This window comes from Rhinatrema bivittatum, chromosome 4 (genome assembly GCF_901001135.1).
Source record: "Rhinatrema bivittatum chromosome 4, aRhiBiv1.1, whole genome shotgun sequence".
NCBI lineage: Eukaryota > Metazoa > Chordata > Amphibia > Gymnophiona > Rhinatrematidae > Rhinatrema > Rhinatrema bivittatum.
In genome coordinates this window covers 340,939,021-340,960,377 of record NC_042618.1, presented here as the reverse complement: position 1 = coordinate 340,960,377, position 21,357 = coordinate 340,939,021, and the positions used below count along the sequence as shown (strand labels likewise).

Here is a 21,357-nt window from a genome sequence, read left to right as displayed (position 1 = left end):
GGGGTGGGAATGGTGTTTGAGAGAGAAGGTTTTTCCCAAGAACAGATTTTAGGTGAGGCCTGAGACTATGGACTCGGCTGTACGTTTGTTTAGGTTAGATGAATTGGGAGCCCTAATTTCAAAAGTTTCGAAGGTCCAAAGTTTGAAAGAAGAAATGCCCAAAGTTAGAATGAAGGGCAATCCCATCTTGACAGGGATAAAGAAGCCATGCAAGGCATTTCCCATCCATTCAGCAATCTAGGAAATGCTGACAGCAGAGTGGGAAGTACCTTAGAAGCCATAGGCTGTACCTTATAGAACAGCAGGATAAGGATAGGCTTTACCCAAGGCAAGTCTTGCCTCTCAAATCTGCTTCACTTTTTTGAAGGAGTTAATAAACATGTAGATAAAGGTGAATTGGTAGATGTAGTGTATTTGGATTTTCAGAAGGCGGTTGACAAAGTCCCTTCTGAGAGGCTTCTAGGAAAAGTAGAAAGTCAAAGCATAGGTGGTGATGTCCTTTCATGGATTACAAACTGGCTAAAAGACAGGAAACAGAGTAGGATTAAATGGACAGTTTTCTCAGTGGAAGGGAGTGGGCAGTGGAGTGCCTCAGGGATCTGTATTGGGACCCGTACTTTTCAATATATTAATAAATGATCTGGAAAGAAATACGATGAGTGAGGTAATCAAATTTGCACATGATACAAAATTGTAAGACCATAAGAAATTGCCATGCAAGGTGATGCATATAGGGAAAAATAACCCATGCTATAGTTTCCTAATGTTAGGCTCCATATTAGGAGCTACCACCCAAGAAAGAGATCTAGGCGTCATAGTGGATAACACATTGAAATTATCGGTTCAGTGTGCTGTGGCAGTCAAAAAAGCAAACAATATTGGGAATTATTAAAAAGGGAATGGTGAATAAAATGGAAAATGTCATAATACCTCTGTATCTCTCCATGGTGAGACAGCACCTTGAATACTGTGTATAATTCTGGTCGCCGCATCTCAAAAAAGATATAGTTGCGATGCAGAAGGTACAGAGAAGGGCGACCAAAATGATAAAGGGAATGGAACAGCTCCCCTATGAGGAAAGACTAAAGAGGTTAGGACTTTTCAGCTTGGAGAAGACCTGGCTGAGAGAGGATATGATAGAGGTGTTTAAAATCATGAGAGTAAATGTAAATCGGTTATTTACTCTTTCGGATAATAGACTAGGGGGCACTCCATGAAGTTAACATGTGGCACATTTAAAACTAATCAAAGAAGAAAGTTCTTTTTCACTCAAAGCACAATTAAACTCTGGTAACTTACTACTCTTCAATTTGTGAATCAGGCCTACCACATCTTCTAGGTTCACCGTGATTTTGGTTCAGTTCATCTGAATCATCACTCTTGAAAACCTTCTCCGGTACGGGTACCTCCCCAACATCCTCTTCAGTAAACACCGAAGCAAAGAAATCATTTAATCTTTCTGCGATGGCTTTTTCTTCTCTAAGTGCCCCTTTAACCCCCTCGATCATCTAACGGTCCAACTGACTCCCTCACAGGCTTTCTGCTTCAGATATATTTAACTGGAGTTTTTGCCTCTAGGGCCAACTTCTTTTCAAATTCTCTCTTAGCCTGACTTATCAATGTCTTACATTTAACTTGCCAACGCTTATGTATTTCCCGCTGATGGCAGGGCAGACTTAGCCATGCTGTCATGGGAACTGTCAATCAGGGCCCGGGAGGCGGAGTTTCCAAAGTAGACTTCAGAGCTTTGCTCTCTATGGCTGCACATGCCTTCCCGCACAGAAAAACAGAATCTCCTCAGTCTGTTTTTTCCATACTGGGAACTCACTCAGAGCTTCTTGTCCTCAGGCTTTTTTCAGTAACACTAGTTAAAATGTCAAGGAAATTATAGAAACATAGAAATGACGGCAGAAGAAGACCAAACGGCCCATCCAGTCTGCCCAGCAAGCTTCACATTTTTTTCTCATACTTATCTGTTTCTCTTAGCTCTTTGGTTCTATTTCCCTTCCACCCCCACCATTAATGTAGAGAGCAGTGATGGAGCTGCAACCAAGTGAAATATCAAGCTTGATTAGTTATGGGTAGTAGGGGAAGTAACCGCCGCAATAAGCAAGCTACACCCATGCTTATTTGTTTTACCCAGACTGTGTTATTCAGCCCTTATTGGTTTTTTTTCTTCTCCCCTGCCGTTGAAGCAGGGAGCTATGCTGGATATGCGTGTAGTATCAGTTTTTCTTCTCCCCTGCCGTTGAAGCAGAGAGCTATGCTGGATATGCGTGAAGTATCAGTTTTTCTTCTCCCCTGCCGTTGAAGCAGGAAATGCATTGAAAGTGAAGTATCAGGCTTATTTGGTTTGGGGTAGTAACCGCCGTAACAAGCCAGCTACTCCCCGCTTTGTGAGTGCGAATCCTTTTTTCTTCTCCCCTGCCGTTGAAGCAGAGAGCTATGCTGGATATGAGTGAAGTATCAGTTTTTCTTCTCCCCTGCCGTTGAAGCAGAGAGCTATGCTGGATATGCGTGAAGTATCAGTTTTTCTTCTCCCCTGCTGTTGAAGCAGGGAGCTATGCTGGATATGCGTGAAGAATCAGTTTTTCTTCTCCCCTGCTGTTGAAGCAGGGAACTATGCTGGATATGCATTGAAAGTGAAGTATCAGGCTTATTTGGTTTGGGGTAGTAACCGCCGTAACAAGCCAGCTACTCCCCACTTTGTGAGTGCGAATCCTTTTTTCCACATTTCCTCTTGCTGTTGTAGCTTAGAGCGATGTTGGAGTCACAGTAACCATGTGTATGTTTATTGAATAAGGGTATTGTCTCCAGGCAGTAGCCGTCATTCTGGCGAGCCACCCACTCTTTATTGACGGCCTCTTGATTTTATGGATCCACAGTGTTTATCCCACGCCCCTTTGAAGTCCTTCACAGTTCTGGTCTTCTGGATAAGTCTTCTGGATAAGTGCATCACCTTGCACTTATCCACATTAAATTTCATCTGCAATTTCGATGCCCAATTTTCCAGTCTCACAAGGTCTTCCTGCAATTTATCACAATCTGCTTGTAATTTAACTACTCTGAACTGGTCTTCAATTCTGGCGAGCCACCCACTCTTTATTGACGGCCTCTTGATTTTATGGATCCACAGTGTTTATCCCACGCCCCTTTGAAGTCCTTCACAGTTCTGGTCTTCACCACTTCTTCGGAAGTGGTGAAGACCAGAACTGTGAAGGACTTCAAAGGGGCGTGGGATAAACACTGTGGATCCATAAAATGGATCAGAGACAATCTAGAATTAAGCCCTGAAAGTGTGGGAAGATCATGTCCATCACAGATGTCACCGATGCTTGGGGCTTATGTATTATCCTATTTTCTTCTGTTGGCTCCTTCTTCCAATTTTTGAATGAGGATCTTTTGGCCAAAATAGCTTCTTTCACCGCCCCTTTTAACCATGCCGGTAATCGTTTTGCCTTCTTTCCACCTTTCTTAATGTGTGGAATACATCTAGACTGTGCTTCTAGGATGGTATTTTTTAACAGTGACCACGCCTCTTGCACACTTTTTTTTTTTACTTTTGAAGCTGCTTCTTTCAGTTTTTTTCTATTTTTCTCATTTTATCAAAGTTTCCCTTTTGAAAGTTTAGCACTAGAGCCGTGGATTTACTTACTGTCCCCCTTCCAGTTCTTAGTTTAAATTTGATCATGTTATGATCACTATTGCGCCACCACAGTTACCTCTCTCACCAAATCCTGTGCTCCACTGAGAATTAGATCTAAAATTGCTCCCTCTCTTGTCTGTTCCTGAACCAATTGCTCCATAAAACTGTCATTTATTCCATCCAGGAACTTTATCTCTCTAGCTTGTCCTGATGTTACATTTATCCAGTCAATATTGGGGTAATTGAAATCTACAACTTATATTAAAAAGAGTCAACGGTTAACCACCGCAATCAAAATCAGAAAACAACAAAGTGGAACCCAACAAAATCTTATTAATATTAGCCTAAGAAGGTGTCAGCAAGCCTGACTTTATATGACTTCCAATAAAAGACACCAACCGGTCTTCTCAATAATTCACCTTCTTCAAATTTTAATGCTTTGAAAAAATATTATTTTATAACTTTTTTTCTTTTTCTTAAAATAGTCCTCCATCCATAAAGATTATGAAAAACCAGACTCTTGAAGATATTTCTTTTTAAATTATATAGCCCAAAACGGCCAGTGTTTTGCTGATTAGCTTCTTCAGGAGCATATAGAGAACATATAAACAAGAGTCTTTAACCCATTTAAACAGGACATGGCGCCTCTGTCATTGTGATATAAGTTAGAATTTTTTAGTTCAGGTGAGTTTTTAGTTACAGGCACTTGGACTACTTTTCTTATTATTGGAACCTCACTGTCGGGATGCCCTAATTCTAATACATCATTAGTATCCTTTGAAGATACCTCCCTCTGAACCATGCGCTGCTGAGCAACTGTCTGCTTTCCCCTTTGTTCTAGTTTTAAATGCTGCTCTATCTCCTTTTTAAAGGTTAGCGCCAGCAGTCTGGTTCCACTCTGGTTAAAGTGGAGCCCATCCCTTTGGAAGAGGCTCCCCAGTTCCTTACAAAACTGAATCCCTCTTCCTTGCACCATCGTCTCATCCACGCATTGAGACTCCAGAGCTCTGCCTGCCTCTGGGGACCTGCACTTGGAACAGGGAGCATTTCAGAGAATGCTACCCTGGAGGTTCTGGATTTAAGCTTTCTATCTAAGAGCCTAAATTTGGCTTCCAGAACCTCCCTCCCACATTTTCGTATGTCATTGGTGCCCACATGTACCACGACAGCCGGCTTCTCCCCAGCACTGTCTAAAATCCTATCTAGGTGACGCTTGAGGTCCACCACCTTCGCACCAAGTAGGCATGTTACCAGGCGATCCTCACGCCCACCAACCACCCGGCTGTCTACATTCCTAATAATCGAATCACCAACTATGACAGCTGACCTAACCCTTCCCTCCTGGGCAGTAGGCCTTGGGGAGACATCCTCAGTGTGAAAGGACAATGCACTACCTGGAGAGCAGGTCCTTGCTACAGGATCCTTTCCTGCTGCACCTGATTGATGCTCTCCAATCATGAGACCACCTTCCTCCAAGGCAGCACCAGGGCTGCCAGTCTGAAGTTGGGACCTGGCTACTATGTCCCTGAAGGTCTCATCTATATACCTCTCTGTCTGCCTCAGCTCCTCCAGGTCTGCCACCCTAGCCTCCAGAGATCGGACTTGTTCTCTGAGAGTCAGGAGCTCTTTGCATCGCATGCACATGTACAATTTCTCACCGGCGGGCAAAAAAATCATACATGTGACACTCGATGCGAAAGACTGGGAAGCCTCCCTCTTGCTGCTGGACTGCTGCCTTCATCTCAAATTTGTTCGGTTCCTACTTAAGTTTTAGGTTGCTATGGGAGTGGGAATGTATCTAACGTCCTTTAAATGTATTAGTGAATTCACTATATGTCTGGCAGTGGCCTACAGGGGAATGATCAAACTGTCAAGGTGGTTTGTTTTTTTGTATCAATTTTGATAAACAATAAAAACCGTATTTACAAAAAAAAAAAATACAGTCTAACTTCTGTTTATTCGCTGCCTTACTATTAAAAGCACAAACACACTAAATAATATTCTCAAATAGTTAACTTTGCCACAATACTTTTAAAAAAGAAAATATCCCAAGCAAAAACTTAGATTCCTTTTAGCCACCAGCAAGGTGATCCCCTCTTCTCAATGATTCATATCTACATTAGCAGCAACAGAGATCATGACAAGTTGACTATTATGGCTGAAAAACTGGGCGGCAGACTTGGTGTCCAAGACCAGGTTAGTGAAGCTGCTCTTTGAAGGGAGACCACTGGTCGGAGAAGTCCTAGATAAGATGGTCAACGACTGGAGAGAAATGAGGCACCAGTGGTTACCGGAAGAGAATGCCTCCTCGCGAAGCCTCTGGGCTAACTAGAGACAATAGCCCAGAGAGTATAGACAGCGGGAACGGTAGAGGCCAGATCTCCTACCCGGTTAGGATCCCAGACAGATCTCAGCCCTTACAGGGCAACAGATGATTTCGAAAGGAAAGGAACACCTTAGCCCCCCCCCTTATCGACAAAAGCACGTAATGACTGGAAACAGGCTCCCTCCATGATTCCCAGGTAGGGGGCAGATTACAGATCTTTTATCAGGAGTGGGCCAAGATAAGAGGACAAGTAGGTCCTGGATATAAGCAGAGGGTATCACCCAGAGTTAAAATTCCCTTTAAAAGATTATTTCATTCCTCTCCATACAAGGCAAGCAGGAAAGAGGCCATCAGGCAGACCTTGGACAGGTTAGTCCAGCTCTAGGCCATTATCCCGATACTACCCAGTCAGGAGGACACAAGACTATACTCCATTTATTTTCTAGTACCCAAAAAGGAAGGAAGCTTTTGGCCTGTGCTGGACCTAAAGCAGCTAAACAAGGCCTTCGTAGTTCCCCATTTCTGCATGGAGTCACTAGCAACGGTAAGGACAGGGGAATTCCTGGGAGCCTTAGATCTGTCAGAAGCGTACTTTCACGTTCCCATCAGGAAGGATTTCCAGTGTTTCTTAGGATTCAAAATAGCTGATCTGCATTAGCAGTTCAGGGGCTCCCCTTTGGGCTGGCTACAGCACCAAGGACCTTAACAAAGGTGATGGCGGCCTTCCTAAGGAAGGAAGGGGTCAAAGTGCACCCTTACCTGGATGACTGACTAATAAGAGCCAATTCCCTACAGGAAGGTTGACGGCCACAGAGAGAACAATTCAGGTCCTGGAGAAATTAGGCTGGATTGGGAACAAGTCAGTCAGTTCCTGTTGTCTCAGATGCTAGTGTACTTGGTGCTTTTTGACACCAAATTAGGGAGAGTGTATATAACGGACAGAAGGAAAGGGAAGCTGTAGAAACAAGTACTAACCTTGCTGCAAATCCCACCCCTCTTCCCTCGATGCCCATACAAGTGTCATCAGAAGATGAAGAAACACAGATACCCATACCACCATCTGGGATCATGCCACAGACTCATCCATCGATGTCACCGGTTCCATCGATTCCTCCATCGATGCTGTCGGTGCCATCGATGCCTAGACCTGAGCCTTCGGGATTAGCACCATTTCTCCCTTCTGAAGATCCTCAGGGAGCTGGTGATCAACCTTATGATCCTTGGACTGACGATACTTCCCAGGATAATGATGATCTGCCTTCAGAGCCCTCGCCTCCTGAACAGAGAAGGTGTACTCCTCCAGAGGATCTGTCCTTTATCATCTTCATTAAAGAAATGTCTGAAACAATTCCATTTCAGCTTCAGACAGAAGAAGATTCAAGGCACAAGATGCTGGAAGTACTCCAGTTTCTTGATGCTGCTAAAGAAATCATGTCAAATCCTATTCATGAAATCCTCATTGACCTCCTGAAGAGGAATTGGGAGCACCCAGGTTCGGTGTCTCCTGTCAGTCGTAAGACAGATGCCACCTATCTTGTACAATCAGCTCCTGGATTTCAAAGGTCACAACTGGATCATCACTCTGTGGTTGTGGAATCAGCCCAGAAAAAGGCTCGACGTTCCAAACCTCATTCCTCTATACCTCCTGGAAAGGAACAGAAATCCCTAGATGCTTTTGGTGAATGGGTTTTTCATGGCTCAATGCTTATATCTTGCATTGCTTCCTACCAGTTGTTCATGACCCAGTATAACAGAAACCTTTTTAAGAAGACACAGGATTTTTCTGACTCTTTACCTGACCAACTCCAGGATGAGCTCAATGCTCTAGCTCAGAAAGGCCTGGATGCTGGTAAGCATGAGGTCCGCGCTGCATACGACATATTTGACATTGTCTCTAGGTTATCCGCAGCGGGTATTTAGTGCAAGAAGTTGGGCCTGGTTGAAATCCTCCGACCTCAGACCAGAGGTGCAGGACAGGTTAGCTGACCTACAATGTGCTGGGGATAATCTCTTCAGAGACAAAATCCAGGAGACTGTGGCGCAGCTGAAAGACCACCATGAAATGCTGCGTCAACTTTCTTCAGTGCCTGCTGACTTCTCGTCCACCTCCAAGAGGACATTCAGGCAAGACGTTAAGAGACCAGTCTACAAACCAAGAAGGTATTATCCTCCGGCCTCTCATGAGAAACTTTGTCAAATGCCTTCTGAAAATCCAAGTACACTACATCTACTGGTTCACCTTTATCCACATGTTTGTTTAACTCCTTCAAAAAAGTGAAGCAGATTTGTGAGGCAAGACTTGCCTTGGGTAAAGCCATGCTGATAAGGGCCCCGACTCAGCAAGCCACGTTGGCGCCCTTGCGTCTCACTCTCCATACCCTTATCTCCCTAGGGTTTCTAATCAACTATCCCAAATCAAAGATAGTTCCATCCCAAACCCTATCTTTTATAGGGGCCGACCTAGACACACTATACACGCGAAAGCCTTCCTTCCTCAGGATCGGGCTTTCACCCTGGCCTCTCTGGCACATCTTTTACAGACTCTCTAGTATCCTCAACTGCTCGTCACTTCCTCATACTGCTAGGCCACATGGCATCCTCAGTAGAGATGTGTATCGTGTGATCGATCGTCTTAACGATCAATTTCGGCTGGGGGGGGGAGGGAATCGGATTGTCGCGGTTTTGTTTTTCTAAATATCGTGTAAATCGGGGGAGGGCAGGAAAACCGGCACATTAAAACATCCCTAAAACCCACCCCGACCCTTTAAAATAAATCCCCCACCCTCCAGAACTCCCCCCAAAATGTCTTAAATTACCTGGGGTCCAGTGGGGGGGGGTCCCGTTGTGATCTTCCACTCTCGGGCGTCGGGCGCATTGATAGAAAATGGCGCCGGCGCTACCTTTGCCCTGTCATATGACAGGGCAAAGGTAGCGCCGGCGCCATTTTGGTTCGTGTTCCCCGACGTCACGAGCATAGAAGATCGCTCCCGGACCCCCGCTGGACCCCCAGGGACTTTTGGCCAGCTTGGGGGGGCCTCCTGACCCCCCCACAAGACTTGCCAAAAGTCCAGCGGGGGTCCGGGAGCGATCTTCTACGCTCGTGACGTCGGGGAACAGGAACCAAAATGGCGCCGGCGCTACCTTTGCCCTGTCATATGACAGGGCAAAGGTAGCGCCGGCGCCATTTTCTATCAACGCGCCCGACGACCGAGAGTGGAAGATCACAACGGGACCCCCCCACTGGACCCCAGGTAATTTAAGACATTTTGGGGGGGGTTCGGGAGGGTGGAGGATTTATGTTAAAGGGTCGGGGTGGGTTTTAGGGATGTTTTAATGTGCCGGTTTTCCCGTCCTCCCCCTTCCCCCGATTTACGATTTTTGATGATAAATCGGGGGAATTCCTATTAAATATCGCCTCTAACGATTTTTGACGATTTAAAATATATCTGACGATATTTTAAATCGTCAAAAAACGATTCACATCCCTAATCCTCAGTACATGTCACGCTGATGGGCCTGCCTAGCCAAGAGTCATGCAGTGAACTCCAAAATCCCAGTGGGTTCAAGCTTGTCAGCCAATGTCCTGCCTTGTTCACGTTACCACAGCTCCGACTATCCCTGGCCTGGTGGATGCATCACTCCAATCTAATTCAAGGCCTTCCTTTTCAGGCCATAGAACCTCAAATTTCCTTGATGACAAGATGCCTCCAACCTAGGATGGGGTGCTCATGTCTGCATCCTGCAGACTCAGGGAACCTGGTCTCCAGAGGAAGCCAAACACCAGATAAATTTCCTGGAGCTTCGAGCAATCAGATATGCCCTCAGTCTTTCCAAATTGCCTCTCAAACAAGACCATCCTGATTCAAACCAACAACCAGGTGGCGATGTGGTACATCAGCAAACAAGGGGGAACGGGCTCCTACCTCCTGTGTCAGGAAGCTGCACAGATATGGGCATGGGCCCTTTCCCACTCGATGCACCTCACAGCCACCTACTTGCCGGGCGTGGACAATGTGTTGGCGGACAAGTTGAGTCGCATGTTTCTTCCGCATGATTGGTCTCTCAACCCCACGGTAGCAGACACAATATTCCAACGTTGGGGTTACCCTCATATAGACCTATTTGTGTCAGTCCACAACTGCAAAGTAGAAAACATCTGCTCCCTCACTCGCAGCCACCACTCGCAACCGAGAGACACTTTCGCCCTCTCGTGGGCCAGCGGTCTCCTCTATGCATACCCTCCACTTCCACTCATATCAAAGATTCTCGTGAAATTACGGAAGGACAAGGGCATAATGATTCTGATAACCCCTCACTGGCCACGCCAGGTGTGGTTTCCAATCCTCCAGGATTTATCAGTATGCTGCCACATTCCTCTGGGGAAGGATCCGCTTTTGATAACTCAGAATAAAGGATGCCTGCGCCACCCCAAACTCCTGGCCCTGTCTCTGACCTCCTGGATGTTGAAAGGTTAATACTCCAACCTCTTAACCTTTCAGAGTCCTGGTAGCTTCACGAAAGCCTTCTACGAGAAGGTCTTATCGTTCCAAATGGAAGAGTTTTACAGTTTGGTGTACTTCTATGACCTTAGACCCCTTCACTTGTTCCACGGCGAAGTTTCTGGACTATCTCTGGCACTTGTCGGAGGCAGGCCTGAAAACTTCCTCCATCAGGGTGCATGTCAGCGCGGTAGCCACATTTCATAAAGGCATGGGGGATGTTCCTATTTCGACACAACCCTTAGTAACGCTTTATGAGAGGCTTGCTCCACTTAAAACCTCCACTGCGCCCTCTGACCCCTGCTTGGGACCTTAATGTAGTTTTGGGATGGCTCATTAAACCTCGTTTGAGCCTCTCTACTCTTGTGATCTCAGTTATCTCATGTGGAAAGTAGTTTTCCTTCTCGCTATCACGTCCGCTTACAGAGTTAGTGAGTTGCAGGTATTAGTTACCTACCTATCTTACACTAAAATTCTGCATGACAGGGTAGTGCTCCGCACTCACCCTAAATTTCTACCAAAGGTAGTGTTGGAATTTCATATTAACCAATCTATTATCCTACCTACCTTTTTTCCCAGGCTCCATTCGAACACAGGAGAACAGGCTCTACATTCTTTAGACTGCAAACATGCTCTAGCCTTCTATTTAGACCGCACATTGGCTCACAGGAAATCCACTCAATTGTTTCTTTTGATACCATCAAATTGGGAAATCCTGTGGGAAAGCAGATCCTCTCCTCCTGGTTAGCGGACTGCATTTCTTTTTGCTACCAGCAAACAGGCATTCCCCTACAAGACCGTGTAAAAGCACACTCTCAGGGCCATGGCGACATCAATAGCGCAGCTCCATTTGGTGTCGCTTGCTGATATTTGTAAGGCTGCTACCTGGAGTTCTCTCCATACCTTTGCAGCCCATTATTGCTTAGATAAGGCTGGCAGACGAGATTCCATCTTTGGCCAGTCTATTCTACGCAACTTGTTTTCAGTTTAACTTCCCAACATCCTTCCACCGACCCATTCAGGATGCCCTCCTAACCAAATTACCACCCCTGTTGTTGTGCCTGCTGCACGTCCTTGGGTGCATCTGGTGTACTGCTCAGGCATCCTCAGCTCGGTACTCATCCATATGTGAGGACTACCATCCTGCTTGTCTTGTGAGAAAGCAGAGTTGCTTACTTGTAACAGATGTTCTCACAGGACAGCAGGATGTTAGTCCTCACGAAACCCGCCCGCCACCCCGCAGAGTTGGGTTTGCTTACGTTTTCTTATTTTATTTTTCGCATGTACTTTTTACTATAAGACGAGACTGAAGGGGGACCCATGCTGGTTGCTGGGCATGCCCAGTAGGTGCCAGTCAAAGTTCTAGAAACTTTGACAAAAGTGTTCCGTGATTGGGCTCCATCCTGTCACCCATGTATGAGGACTAACATCTTGCTGACCTGTGAGAACACCTGTAACAGGTAAGCAACTCTATTACCTTTTTCGGGTTATGACATTATTGGCTGGAAGGCAGAAACCAATATCCTCTTGTTTGTAGAGAGTTTGAATTGGGAACACCCTTAGGTTGACAATTTATCTGACTTGATAATGGGGACAAAAGATGGAGTCCAGGCTGTCAGAAGCAGGTGAAGGCCTTGCATGGTTTGAAGGGTCAACGACCATTATTTGATTGCTCCAAGGATATTTTGTATATATTTATATATATTTCCACAGACGTTTGATGTTTGAGTCCCCAGAGTCTAGATAGCATTGTTTTGTAAGTGCACATCGGTGTAGCATTTTCCCCACCAGATTATGGATGAAAAATCTGTATGAAAGCAAGGCATATTTAGTAAAGATGTTTTCCCTCTCTCCCTGACATGCCTGTTTCACGCTTTTTACAAAACTGTGTGACTTCCAAAAAGCTTTCTTGTTGGATTTGGTTCCAGCAACTTCCTCCTTTTCTTTTGTGGTTTCCAGTTCAGTTGGGATAAACTCCCAAGGCTATGGCATCCTGACCCTTTGTCAGTTATGTGGAGGAGAAAGGTGGTGGGGGAGGAGTCCCTCCTTTTTTATAAGCTGATTCAGCCATCACCATGATCTGTCCTCCTGCCTAAGCGGCACGGACTCTGGCTCCCTGCGGAATCCAGCACAAGTGGCTGGGAACTCCCGCGGCGCCGTGAGGAGTTCCTGGCCTGGGGAGCAGAAGAAGCTGGAGTCAAACCTGGCGTTTCCGCACGACGGTGCAAGGCACTACTGTGGAGCCATCCGACCAGCCACCCTCCTAAAGTTTTAATAAAGGTTGCTGCTATAAAGAGGACTTGGCTGGATTGCGTGATTCCCCTCCCCCCCCCCCCCCCCCCCTTTGCAGAAGAAACTGCAACTGAGGCATAAAACAGGTGAAACAATGCCATCTATGCTGACATCTTGCCGGTCAGGCGTGGGGACCAACCTAAGGTAGCATAGGCTTTGGTTCATAAGTGTGCCTGCTTGAATAGTGTGGAAAGGTGAAGGTTGAGCTTTTATGAGCAGTAACGGGTTAACAATTAACGTTGTACAATGCTAGCAGCACTTGCCTGGATGTTTACCTGTTGGTACACCTGCAGAGCCACCTCCCTTCTTATCTTGCCTACCCTCTCCCTCCTCCCTGTCCCCAACTCATCCCGCCTCTATGATTGTGGAATGAAGAGTCATATGGTTACCTAGGCAGAAACTTTCCATCGTTAAGTACCATGAATTTGCCTCAAGGCTCTTTTTTTCTTTTTTTTTGATATGTTTTAATATTCATGTGCTAGTTGGTGCTGCAACATTGTGTTTTGTTCCCCTTCCATCTCGATCTTGTCTGGTATGAGATCATAGAGGGAAGCAGCTGTTTATAGAGCTGACCAGAGAGACTGCTGAGCAAATTGTTGTTTACACAATACTGATGTGTAGGTAGATGGATCAATGCAGTTTAATTACAAGAGAGGTGGTGGATATTTTTTTTTTTCCTGTAACATTTTGTGAGGGGTTGGATTTTAAACTTTAAAAGCCTTCATCATTTGAAGGCCACAGGGTTTTTTTGGTTGTCACTGGTTCCCAGAGTAGCCATGGTTTCACTGTTCCACGTACCCACCAGCCTCTGCTCCCTTTATTTTCGTTAATATGGAACAAAACATTGAGGATTTCCCCAACACAACCTTGAGCACAGGAGCCTGAACTCATCTTTCTTTTTTTTAAGACTCCATTCTAAAAGTCGATGTGCAATTTTAATTACCTACTTTTTGTCTAATCCAGGTAGCCAGCAGCAAAAATGCGAAGGTTTCTGCGACCTGGCCATGACCCGGTAAGAGAGAGACTCAAGCGGGATCTCTTCCAGTTTAACAAGGTGAGTAGGAGATTTATTTTCTTGAAATCGATGGGATTACAACGCCTAAGTCTCGGTTTTGTGTTTCTAAGATTACAGTGATTATAGGTAAACTCCATTTATAACTGGTGAAATTTTTAGAGTTGTAAGGAAAGGTACCAGATTGCTAGCACTAGAATGTTAACTTACATCCTTGAGAGAAGGAAAATGAGGATTTAAATCAGGTGGGATATCTATTTTGTGGTTCCACTTAATAATGAAGTTGATTGCACTCATTGAAGCATTGTTTCTTTGCATCAGGGTTTATAGCTTCTTTTCTGCAGTCCAGATATTTTCAGAAAATTGGAGGTGGTAGTCACATTCTCTGAGGACAAGCAGGATGTCAGTCCTCTCAAGTGGATGTCGACATCTAATGGAGCTTGGCCTGTAACTTTTTATGTCAACGTTTCTAAAACTTTAGACTGTGCCTTTCTGGGCATGAGTAGACTGGGTTGATAACCAGGGACCCCCTTTGAGCTCATCTTTTCTGTGGAGCACCAATTGTTCTTTCCTCCTTCCTGGGAATTTTGCTTGTCCTAAAGCTCGCAGGAATTGTTCAGCACGGAGCCCTACAGTGAATCTTCTCCCCTTTAATTCTCCTAGGTGGGTTTTTCAGTCATTTTGTGTCGCACCTGGTTGGTACGTTGGTGCCGATGCACGGAGGGGCATCAGCTGCTCAAAGTAATCAAGTCTCTGAATTTCATAAGAACATAAATGCCATGCTGGGTCAGACTAAAGTCCATGGAGCCCAGCATTCTGTCTCCAACAGTGGCCAGTCCAGATGACACACACACACACACATACACATACACACACACACATGAGATCATGTAAACCATGAGATCCTCCTAGACTGACTAGAAGAGATCGGCATCAAAAACACCGCCCTCAATTGGTTTAAATCCTTTCTACAAGACAGGTTCTACAAAGTCAAGATTAACAACATAGAATCTCATCCTATCAGTTCCACTCTAGGAGTCCCTCAAGGATCTTCCTTATCTCCGACCTTATTCAACATATACATGCTCCCTCTTTGTCACCTACTATCCAAACTGAATCTAACCCACTACTTATACGCAGACGATGTCCAAATCCTTATTCCAATTACCAAATCATTGCACGAAACCCTTCATTTTTGGAATTCATGTTTTATCTCCATCACCAGTCTCCTTGCAGACCTTAGCCTAATACTCAACGCCAACAAAACAGAATTCCTCCTCATTACCCAAGATGGCAACTACCAGCTCTCCAACTCACACCCTGTGGCACCACCTACTATATCACCCCTGGTCAGAAACCTTGGAGTCGTCATGGATAACCAACTGAACTTCAAAAGTTTCATTAACAACACAGTGAAAGAATGCTTCTTCAAACTCCAAGTTTTAAAAAGACTTGGACCCCTACTCCACTCCCATGACTTCAGATCAGTTTTTGCAAGTAATCATATTTTCAAAGATTGATTACTGCAATTCGCTTTTACTTGGTCTCCCAGCCATTTCTCTAAAACCGCTCCAAATGCTACAAAATGCCATAGCCAGGATTCTAACTAAATCAAACAAAAGGGACCACATAACACCAATATTAAAGAATCTCCATTGGCTCCCTATCAAATCTAGAATCCTCTTCAAATATTTTTCAATCATCCAAAAGCTATCCACAACACCTCACCTCTTGACCTCAGGATCCCATTGTAGCTGCATTCCACCTCCCATCCTATGAGATCTGCACAAAGAGGTTCTCTAAAAGCCCCCCTAATCAAAACATCTTTAAGCAAAAGAGCCTTCTCCACAGCGGGCCCTAAACAATGGAACTCTCTCCCTTCAGACCTTAGGCTCGAACAATGCCCAAGCACCTTCAAAAAAAGACTCAAGAGCTGGCTGTTCAACCAAGCCTTCGCCGGAGTCTGATTCTACTCGCCTCATCCCACCTCATCCCACCCAGGACAAATCATTATGTTTTTCCCACCGCACAATAATTCTTGATTCAGTAGCAACTTATTACTTTTCAACTCTTGCTCACCAGGTTTTTTGCGTACAAGTTTTAATCCTAGTCATTTGTATCTTAGTTATTTGTTATTTAAAATGAGTTGTATCCCAGTTCTTCTTTCCTTGTTCTTTGTAAGACACTAAGTCATTTTTAATGTTGAATGTAAACCGACGTGATTAGTAACCTTGTTACCTGAACCTCGGTATATAAAAGTTTTAAATAAATAAATAAAATAAATATACACACACATACACACCCTCAATAGTTAATCTCCTTCTTGTATCTCACTCTCAGGGGTAAGCGATGGCTTTCCCAAGTCTACCTGGCTAATAACTGTTTATGGATTTTCCTTCAGGACCTTGTTCAACCCTCTTTTGACCCCCACTATTTGTTTTGTTGACCGCGTCCTATGTCCTGTATGTCTTTTTTTTTTTTTTTTTTTTTTTTTTTTTTTTTTAGATGGGTTGATCAGAACTACATGCTATACACAAGATGTGGTCACATCACGGATCTATTCAAAGGCATTATGATAATCTCCCTTTTTGTTCTCTTTTCCTTTCCAAATAATTCCTAACATTCCTGATCTTCGCTACACACTTTCAGAGCCCACTACTGCCTGGATAAGCAGACTGCGGCAGACGTGGACATGGCAGAACTATCCTCAAATCTGGCACTTCTTGAACACTAAACAACCAACAGACAAGAACTGTCCACTTTTTCATTCTCTACCGTTTTGAGCGCCCTATCTTACTTCACTGTCAGGACATACTCTGAGACTTTGCGCTCAACACATCAGTTGGGGACTCCCAGACAGCATGGCTAATTCATGCTGCTTATCTACGGGAAAAGAGCAAGTTTTCTTATTGTAAACGGTGTTTTCTGTAGATAGCAGGATGAATTAGCCATGCTGAACCTCCAGCCTCCCCGTACAGTTCTACTTCTGTCTTGCTTTGAAACGAACTGAGGAGGACCGGGGCTATGTGGGAACATCCATGCAGGCGCACTGCTACTAAAAAAACTCTATCTTCTAAGAGAGCTCCACCACCTGGCCGCCAGGAGGATGTCCCAGACAGCATGGCTAATTCATTCTGCTATCTACGGAAAACACAGTTTATGGTAAGCAAGCTTGCTCTTACCCCCAGATCCTGAGGCACACTGCTAGTAACGACCTCTCATTCGGTCAGTTTCTAAGCCAGTCATTCTAGGATTCATACCAAGTGTGCATAATTTATAAGTTGTCTGTGTGAAAGGCTTTACTAAAATTCAAGTACACAATATCTAGCGTTACCCAATCAAAGAAATTGATCAGATTTATCTGACAAGATTTACCTTTGGTAAAACCATGCTGCCTCAGATCATGCAGTCCACTGGATTCCAAAAATTGCACTGTCCTCTGTTTTAGCAGCAATTCCATTAGTTTGCTCACCACAGAGGTCAAACTAACTGGCCTGTAGTTTCCAATCTCCTTCTCACTTCCATTTTAATGAATAGGAACCACACCTGCCCTTTTCCAAAACGACTCCAGACTCTAAAGAAGAATTGAAAAGGTCAGCCAGCACAGCTTCCAGGTCATCTTAGTACCCTCAGATATATCCCATCCGGCCCTATTGCCTATCTACTTTTTAAGTTTAGTTAGCCCCTTGTGAACACACTTCTGAAAATTGAAGTTTACCCCACTTCCAATCTCACTTGTGTTTGCTTTCATGTGTTCCTGCTCTAAGACCTTCCACAGTGAATGCTAAACAGAAATATGTCATGCAGTTTTGCCTTTTCCTCGTCAACCTCTACATATTCTTCCCCTTCACTTTTTTTTTTTTTTAACTCGACGCATAAAGTTCTGGAATTCATTGCCAGAGGAATGATGAAAGCTATTAGTGTAGCTGCGTTTAAAAAAGGTTTGGACAAGTTCCTAGAGGAAAAGTCAATTAACCATTATTAAGGTAGAGTTGCAGAAAGCCACTGCATATTCTTGGGATAAGAAGCTTGGAATCTATATAATTCTTGGGATCCTGCCAGGAACCGTACTTGTGACCGGGCTGGATGTGCCTTTGGTCTGACCCAGTATGGCAAGTCTTATGATGTTTGAATCTCTCAGTGCCACTTTGGCAATTCCTTTTGTGTCCCCTCCCATATTTTACCGTATCTGCTATTTTTTGTTCTATTTGAATTTTTACATTCCTGACTACTTTCCCAGCTTCTCTTAATTTTTCCAGATATTGTTGCCTGTCTACCTCTTTTTGCAATCTCTTGTACTTTGAATGTTAACCTTTTCTCCCTTAGCTTTTCAGCTACTTCTCCATCATTTATGAATATCCTAAATAGCCCAGGTCCCAGTTCAGACCCATGGGGCACTCCATGACCTTTCCCCATTTAGAAAACTGACCATTTAGTTCTATACTCTGTTTACTTCCTTTTATCCAGTTACCAATCCACAATAGGACACTGCCTCCTATCCCTGGACCTCCCAATTTCCTGAATAGTCTCTCATGAAGGTCTTTGTCAAATGCCTTCTGAAAGTCCAGTTATAAAATATCAACCGGCTCATCTTTATCTGCATGTTTATTTACATCTTCAAAAAAAAAAAATCAATTAAATTAGTAAAGCAAAGCCACCTTTACAAAAAGAGGTTGACTTCCCCCATTAAACCATATCTACACGCATACGCCCGTCTCTATATCTATATCTATTTGATCAGTAAATATTTTTTTAAAAATAGCTTTTACCATTTTGCTTGGCACTGCATCAGGCTCACTGATCAGTAGTTTCCTGGATCACCCTGGAGCCCTTTTAAAAAATGGTGTCACGTTGTCAGATCATCAGTTTCTTGTTTGCGTTCCTTCAGAACTCTGGGATGAATACCATCTGGTCCCAGTGATTTTTTTTTTTTTTCATATTTTTTTAGTCTCAGTCTGGTTTATTACATCCTCCAATTTCACAGTGGTTTTCATTTAGTTGCTCAGTTATTACCATCAAAAATGTTTCCAATATATAAAGACAGAGGCAAAGAATTCATGTAGTTTTTCTATTTGCTTGCCCTCTCTGAGCACCCCTTTTTTACTCTAACTAGCAGCCAGACTCCCTCACAGGCTTTTTACTTGAATGTACTTGGAAAAAGTTACTATTTTTACCTCTATGGCAAGCTTCTTTTCAAATTCTCTGCTAGTGTGCTTAATTGCAACTGCTTATGCTCATCCCAATTTTCTTCATTTGGGTCTGCTTTCCTTTTAAAATAAAAGGACCGGGATACCATGATTCTCATTTGGCCAAGGCAGATTTTGTTCCCACTCCTGAGAGAAATACCTATAAGGGATCCAATCAGACTTGGGAATTCCTCCAACTCTCATCACTCAGAATCAAGAGAGGTTGTGCCATCTCAACATCAGGTCCCTGGCCATCACAGCCTGGATTTTCAGAGAGTAATTTTGCAACCCCCTAGATCTCCTGGAGAATGTTTATTGTTCTTTTGGCTTCAAGAAAGGAATCCATGAGGAAGTCCTATGTATTAAAATGGAGGATGCTTGCCTTGTGGTGTGAGCAAAAGGCCTTAGACCCTTTTATCCCGCCGAAACCACAACCTGCTGGATTACCCTCTACATGTTTGAGTCCAGAATAGAGGCCAACAGTAATAATTCATCTCTTTACAACTTTTGGTTGTCTGATTCCTGTGGGGCCTGCTTCATTTGAAGTCTCCCACCATGTCTCCTGCTGTGTCTTGGGACTTCATTTTGGTATTGACCTAGCTGATGAAACCTCCCTTTGACTGGTGTGTGCCTCCTTTGACCTGAAGTACCTCACCTGGAAAATCATATTTTTGGTGGCAGTGGCTTGAGCATGCAGATTTAACGAGCTCCAGGCGCAGGTGACTTATCCACTTTTTATATCAAGTTTTTCATAAGGTGGTTCTGCACACTAGCCTAAGGTGGTGTCAGAATTCCATGTTAATTTGTCAATTATCCTTAAGACATTCTTACCCAGGATACATGTCCACCAAGGTGAACAAGCATTGCACAGTTTGCATGGCAAGAGAACCTTGGCCTGCTACCTGGAATGGATTGAAGGCCATAGAAAGCCCATCAAGCTTTTTTTTTCATTTGACACCAATAGACTGGGGATTGCCATTACTAAACTTTATCCAATTAGCTAGCAGATTGCATCTCCTTCTGTTTTACCCAGATGGGCCAGAATCTGGTGGGTTGTGTCATAGCAATGGCAACATCTGTAGCCCTCCTAAGATCAGTCTCCATGCAAGAGATCTGCAAGGCAGCAATGAGGAATTCTCCACATATCTGCTATTGCTTGGACAGGGACTTCCAACATGACAATAGGTTTGACTGTCCTGGGAAAACATTTTGAGGTGAAGAACCCAACTCATCCCTCCTAGGGCCCTTTGTTTTTGTTCCAGGCTGCCTGTTTACAAGAAAAAAGATTTGTTGCTACCTAAAACAATTCTTGTTGTGCCAGTTGCCACTGTTCTGGTTTCCCCCTTTTCTAGTTCAGGGCAGTTCCTCGCTAGGGATTTCCCACTTGTGAGGACTGCCATCCTGCTTGTCCTCAGAGAAAATAGTTGCTTATCTGTACCAGGTGTTTTCCCGAGAACAGCAGGATGTCAGTCCTCATAAAATCTCCCTACCTCTCCTTGAAGTTGCTGTCTTCAAATTTAAGCTAAGAACTTAGACTGAAGAAGCCCCCATGTGGAAGCATGGTATCATACCATGCCACACATGCTCAGTAGGGCATAATCAAAACGTTTTCTAGAAACCGACATAAGTTCTGGGCCAGGATTCATCAGATGATGTCACCCACTTGTCAGGTCTTACATTCTGCTGTTCTCACAGAACACCTGTTGCAGGTAAGCAACTGTGCTTTCCAAAAGCAATCAAAATTCTAAAAATCTTTTAGTAACATCCAGTTTTGCTATGATGAGAGCACAAGCGATGTAATGAATGTTTTTTGTTTTTGTTCTACAGAAATATAATGCAGTGTGTGATGGATTGATTGTACTGCAATGTGTTTCATAATATTTTCTTTGGTGGTTTTTGATTAGATACCTTTTTGCTGGGGGTTAGGGTGTTTCTGGAAAGCTCATACACAGATATCGATTAAAAATAAGCTGGTCTGTGTGTATGGATTGTCAGCTTTCTTCTCATGAAATTTAATCATTAATTATTTGTAAGATTATTGCATGCTATGATTCATATCTCTGATTCAAGCAGACCAAGAGATTTTATGTGCCATCTGGACCTGTCAGAATGCTCACCTACATATTCCCTTGGCAAAATGCCATTAGAGGTGGGAAAAGTGTGAATTCAGTACCATTCAGCATTGCTTCAAAAATGAGTGTTGACCAAGGTTCTGGTAACTCTTGTTTTATTTATTTATCTTGAGCTCATGGCCTATTTGTGTTTCCATATCTAGATGACATTTTCTTAAGGGCACAGATCTGTCTTAAAAGTTGCAAGTTTGCAATGGACTGGTATGCTTTTTGCAGCAACAAAGTCATAAAATCAGAGAATAATACTTTGGATCCTTTTCAGGC

General features: G+C 43.9%; 1 protein-coding gene across 1 annotated transcript in view; it reads left to right on the top strand.

The window, feature by feature from the left end:
- The window catches only part of LLGL2 (LLGL scribble cell polarity complex component 2), a 126,748-nt gene that overhangs the window by 11,471 nt on the left and 93,920 nt on the right, over window positions 1-21,357 (top strand). Inside the window, exon 2 of the mRNA XM_029600517.1 lies at window positions 13,727-13,817. Within this exon, the coding sequence (XP_029456377.1) occupies window positions 13,743-13,817 (75 nt within the window). The 5' untranslated portion in view covers window positions 13,727-13,742. The remainder of the gene's footprint in view (window positions 1-13,726; window positions 13,818-21,357) is intronic.